General features: G+C 43.0%; 1 protein-coding gene across 1 annotated transcript in view; it reads right to left on the reverse strand.

The window, feature by feature from the left end:
• The window catches only part of CAPN6 (calpain 6), a 54,820-nt gene extending 49,445 nt beyond the window's left edge, over positions 1-5,375 (reverse strand). The window contains exon 1 of the mRNA XM_009956673.2: positions 5,211-5,375. Coding sequence (XP_009954975.2) covers positions 5,211-5,375 — 165 coding nt within the window. The remainder of the gene's footprint in view (positions 1-5,210) is intronic.
• Positions 5,376-6,000: the final 625 nt, after the last annotated feature.

Genomic DNA, 6,000 nt, shown 5'->3' on the forward strand with positions numbered 1-6,000 from the left:
GAGATGCTGTCCCTCTACAAAGGTGTAGAGCAAACAGAAGAGGACATACCTCGATTCTCATGTGATGCAAGGGCATCAAGCGCAGGTGCTGCAATAACAACGTGGTGATATGCTGACCCCACTCTCCCTCAGTGGCAGCCTGGAACACCACAGAAGCAGTGGGAGCACCTCCCTGTGTGGTGTCAGGGGCAAAGGAGCGAGTAAGCTGTAACTCCTAAAGACACGTTACAGCAGGGAGCCTTCCTGCACGCTGATGGAAGATGCTGCACCTTTGAAATGGTCATTCTCAGCTCAGGTATTATTTTACAGGTGGACAGAGGAACAGAGCCCAGCGTCCTGAAACACCAGCAAAGGATTCATGTTGTTGGCATCAACAGCTGAATTCACCCTCTGAACTTTTGGTGGGAAGAGACCAGGCACTTGTGGGGTATGATTCATCCCAGCCTGAAGCCAACATCTCAGGTAGACCAGTTAAATCACACCCTAAATATATCAGTTCCTCTCCACTGCCTGTAACAGGAACTGGTGGTGACTGCTCCACATCAGACACCCGTTATGAGCATCCAACCTTTGGGCAAGGCACGTCCTGCCCAAAGTGCCCATAAACTGCCTTGGGCTGAGCAACCTAAGCGTTGGCCAGGACATGCCCTCCCCTCCCCGCCCCTGGGGCTACAGCGGGGCAGAAGGGCAGGGGACGAGACACTGAGTGCCAGGGAAATCACAGCCAGCAGTCTGACACCAGTGACATCTGTCAACAGTTCTGTCAGAAAATGTCACTCTGACAAAGATGATTTTTTCAATGAAATCAAGTCCATTGTTTCCAGATTTTTTTCCCAGAACTGAAAAACAATTTAGCATTTTTGTACTGTTTTTACTTTTCATAACCCATCACTGGTGTAGGGAGTGTCACAAAGGAAGGTGATATAGAAACAAAGCAAAATAAGGTCCAAACTCATTTTTAGGCAAATCTTCTGGCACATTCAGGCTTCTCTTTTTCCTGCTTAGAATAAAATATGGAAATTCAAAGTGCTACAACTTGCCAATTCCATGTTTCAGCCAGCTCTATCAGATATCCCAGGTGAGGTCAGACCTTTTGCATTCATTTACTACCCAGCACTGAAATACAGCATCATCAGCAAACACGCACCCAAGCTCCTGTGTACAATCAGCACCCACTAGCCTGGCCTGCCAACTACATACCATGCCACCCTGCACCCAAAGAAACCAAGACCCAGTACCGCACATAAGCAGTGTGCAGCACTCTTATTTGTTGCATGATCTTTCTGTAACAACATTTCTCCTTGGAAAGTCATGCCATCCAAGGGAGACTGCATGGTAATTACACAGTGCCTTTTGTGTTTGCCAGTTTCTTAATACTGGGGTGCCACAGAAGTAACACCACCCTGTCTTTGTTCTCTTTCCCAAAGAGACTTTAAAGGTACAAAACAAGTCATTAATGTCAGATTGTTAAGACCTATCACTGTGAGTCTGACTGGAATGAGCAAACAGAACATATTTAACATCACAGGTGCAGATTCAAGGACAACAACAAAGTGGTAGAAAACCTTTAACCCTCCTCCTCTTTTCTCTCTCTCACTTATACTCCTTTTTCCATTAGAGCAGAATAAAATTCTTTTGACTACACAGATATTCTTCCTAAGCATTTTCTCTGATGTCATCACCACCAAACATTTAGGGTAATTGAACAAAGCATGAACATATTTGTGAGTTGAAACTAAAATACTGGCTTTCACCTCTCCTCAGAAAAGCTTTAAATTTACAGATCCCAAATGTACTTGTTTGGACACCAGCATCAGCAAGAGCAACTGCAGCGGCATCCCCCAGCTCTGTGTGCTGGGCCGCACTCCCCAGCTGCTCAGACAGCTACACAGGCTTTCTAAGCAAAAAGCTGGTTGCTTGTACTGGTGTACCACTACCAGCATCTGGACAGGCTATCCACTGCCTATGTAGATGGCAAGAGGAGAGGAAACAGGTTATCACCATTTTAGTTCCTTCACGTTCAAGACGCTGTAGAAACATCCAGGGGTGGCTGAGGGAGGCACAGCTGTAGTTTCTGGGGCAGCTAGTGAGGCAAGATGACTAAGTGGCTTGCTCAGAATCTGTCTCAGTAGATGACATGTCTGGCCTTTGCCTTATGCTCATATTGCAAAGCCATTTCCCTCTCCAAAAAACAAAACGCTCTGGAAAGCCCATCACTCCAAAAAAGACATTCAGCCAGTTACCTTAGAGTTCACAATAGTCCCATATGGCAGAGAGTAGATAACCCATGAACAAACATTGGGAAGTAGATCCTCACCTCTGCTTTGCTGAACAGAGACAAACCACTCTCCCTCAAGATGTTCTAACAGGCTCTTCATGAGAACAAAGGCAGCTTTCACCACCTCCTACGCATTAACTCCCTCTCCCACCCCAAGAAGGGCAAGACTCGTATACTTTAGCTATTCTCCACAAATCTGTAAGAGTAGCCCCACATGCACCCCAAGAGGAGCAAGGAAGGCACAGCTTTAGAACAGCACACAGAATCACAGAATGACTGAGGCTGAAAGGGATCTTTGCAGGTCATCTAGTCCAATGCCCCTACCTCAGCTTCCAGACCATTAATGAAGATGTTGAACAGGATCGGACTCAGTATTGACCCCTGGGGTACAACGCTAGTTACTGGCCCTCAACTGGACTTTGTAATGCTGGTCACCACCTTGAATGAACACACACACAGAAGAAAGGCAGAAAATGGCATCCTTGTCTGAAGTCTAGCTCTTGCTTCACATCTCTTGACCTTGCTGTCACTGGCTGCATGCTATTTCCCCCTTTCAGGAGGGGAAGAAAGACTCCAATAAACAGGAAAGCACTACAGAAATAAAAATAAACCCAAATACTTTGGAATGCCTACATTGTTTTCCAAATTAATTTTGCCTGTTCTTCTGTCTCATGTCTTACTTGGAAAACTGAAATGAGAAGCAGGAAAGCAATCCTTGCTTTGCTCACCAAAATGTCAGTATTGCAGCTGCTGTGAGAAATGAACACCACAGGAAAAAAAAGAAATAAAAAACTCCAGTCTAATGCCATCCTGGCAAATACAGCACAGCCTTGGTGAGCCTCATCTGTTACACTGTCACAGAGGACAGGCAACAGTACCAGATGTTTATGAAGTAGATCACATTGTCATTGGCATCATGGTTTCTAAGGAAAGACACACAAGTTTGTGCTTCCAGAAGATTAACCCTAATCCCAAAAGTGGACATGGGTGAAGTAAAGGACAAATTCATCATGCTTAAGGGTAAAACCACTGTGCGCATCTAGCTAGAGACTTCCACTGTCCTCTTCATTCCACTTGTCAGACGATGAGAACAGATTACATTCTCTGATGGAAAGCCACATTGTCAAAGTTGGGAATGATTTTGTGTTCTTCTGAATTATTTGCTTATGGCTGTGAATATTTTATAAATAGAAGATATAAAACCTCAGATAAAACGAATTAATAGAGACCAAATATAAGAAATATTAACAACCTGAAATATCTTGTACGTTAGTCACAATTAGAAGTGAATGACATGTTTGTTTTCCTGTTAAGACGCTAGTAAAAATGGCAAATAGACACAAGCATTATTGGTTGTGTGCAGACAACAGCTGTTCATTTCGAATTTGAAATCACTGGTGTGTAACAGGTTTTATAGAAGTCAAAGGCAAAATCCACACTACCTTCAGCATAGCCATGTAAAGACCAGAGATTATATCAATCAATAAAGGAAAACTCTCCATTCCCTCCAGGTAAAACTATCTATCTGCTAAGATTTCACCAGAACCCTTCTGAAACACAGCCAAAGAAGAGGGTATCTAGTTCACTACAGAACAAAGGTTTGCTTAGACACCTCTTGGGAACTCACCTTCTCTCTTCTGCATCAGCTACACATCTGCATAGCTGAGTATTCCCTGGGAGCAGCTTGAGTGTCCTGCCTTAAACTGAAGAAATCATTCAAAGCTCTTTAGACCCGTACGTAGCTGTGCTTTGTGGTTCCAGCACAGTTAATACAAAAGGTAACCTGGCAGCCAACTATACGCACATGGTTTCCTTTTATTTTTGGCACTATGTAGAGAGCAAACCAACTGATTCTGGAAGCACAAGTCAGTTCCCCGTGGAACAGAAGTGAACCCATTCGCGTTGACCAGAAAAGGGGTATGTGCTGATAACGAGGGCTCTCAATTCATTCCATTGGTGGCAGCTGAAAACAGCCAAGCATTTTTTTAGTGTAACAAGACCACACCACCAATGGCGCCTTGCTGCTTGCTGCCTCAGATAGACCCCGGGCTGGGAAGACTGTGCCTCTCCTCTTTCCTACTCTTTCCTCCCAGAAAAAATACAAATCATTTGTTAATACATATAAATGAACTAGAGAGCTATGTGAGATTGGAGAAGCTTCCCCTTGCTACTGTGAGATTTCCTTTCCCCATACATTTTAATAAGGCACAAGTTACTCTGAAAACATGCAGAGAGCTATGATAATGAACAATAATCCTACATTATTATTTGAGTTGTTTCCAGTATTCCAGGCAGGAAGATGCTACCTATTCAGTTAATAAAATCTAATTTTTGATAGTATTTTTTGCAAGGGTTATATCTAACTTAAAGAAAAAGGAACAACTTTGGGGGGCACTAGATTGGATAACTAAAGCTCAGATTTTATATTGCAATTACTGTGCATACACATCAGGCCCTCAGAAGTGACAAGTATTCAAGAGAAACTTCAATTCAGAATCTCAACACCTTGCTGAAATGCTTCTGTCAACACAGCAACCTGTATTGACAGGGACGTATCGCAGATTGACCCAGGAAATTATGAATTTATTCACAGAATATATTCCTGTATTGACTGATCTATTTCTGGTATTCCTAATCAAATAGAGGGCTGATTTAAACATCACTATGGCTGGAGTCACTTCACACTGCTGCTTGTTATTAGAGAGCCATCAACAGTAAAAAGCACAATTATGCTGCACAGAGCATTTCCTTTTTCTCTTTTTACAGTAAGGCATGATTTTCATTTCGGACACAGAGGGGCGGCTGTCTGAATCACCCAGTCACAGGATATGAATTGAAAAAGGGAGGCAGAATATACTCGCTTTAGCACAGGGAAGGCAGCGGGAGAGGAACGCTACAAACGGCACCTCCTCACTAGGAGAGCGTCGATTACCTTTGGGCGCTTCCATTCAACTGTCCTTGGTGGCGCAGACTGATAGAAAAGGGACTCATCTGAGGCTGGAAACTCGGGATCTTCAAAGAGCCGTCTCTGCTGGATACACTGCCCTTTCAGCTCGTGGTACTTCTGATCTCTGAAGAGTCGCACGGATGAAGACATATCTTTCTGTCTAGATAAGATGAATATTGGCTTATGCAAATTATGAAGGCTCTTTAAAGTCCATAGATGATAGCACTCATTGGTCTTTAACAACAGAGCATATAACTTATTCTAAACAAGATTAATTACTGATTTCTGCTAAAAACCCTACAGATTATAAATCAGATCATGTTAAGTAGTAGGCTAGAATACCATAAAACCCAAGATCTTATATATTAGGATGGTATTTTTGGCTGAACAGAACTCTTATCAGGAAAGACATTAGAGAATCCAGATCAGGCACAAAACGAGCATTTTGCTTTGTCTAACTGATTGGAAAGGTGACAGAGTGGGGCTTGGCGCTCAGTCAGTACTGCGTGTGAAGGACTGGACCATCTTTCTGTACTGCATTCTTCTTCTGGCCACTAAAGCTCTAATTATCTACTCCAACTCTTATGCCTAAAGAAAAACAAAACCAGATTTCTACAGCTCTCCATCTTAATTTGAGAATACTTTGGCTGGTATTATTGTCTTCGAGCTTCATGTTACGTTTCAGGGAACTGAATTCCCAGAAACAGCAAATATTTGCAAATAATTGATGAGAATTAAAAAAAACCCAACACAACCAAAATCCACGACAACAACA

Source organism: Leptosomus discolor, chromosome 9 (genome assembly GCF_034619465.1).
Source record: "Leptosomus discolor isolate bLepDis1 chromosome 9, bLepDis1.hap2, whole genome shotgun sequence".
Lineage (NCBI taxonomy): Eukaryota > Metazoa > Chordata > Aves > Leptosomiformes > Leptosomidae > Leptosomus > Leptosomus discolor.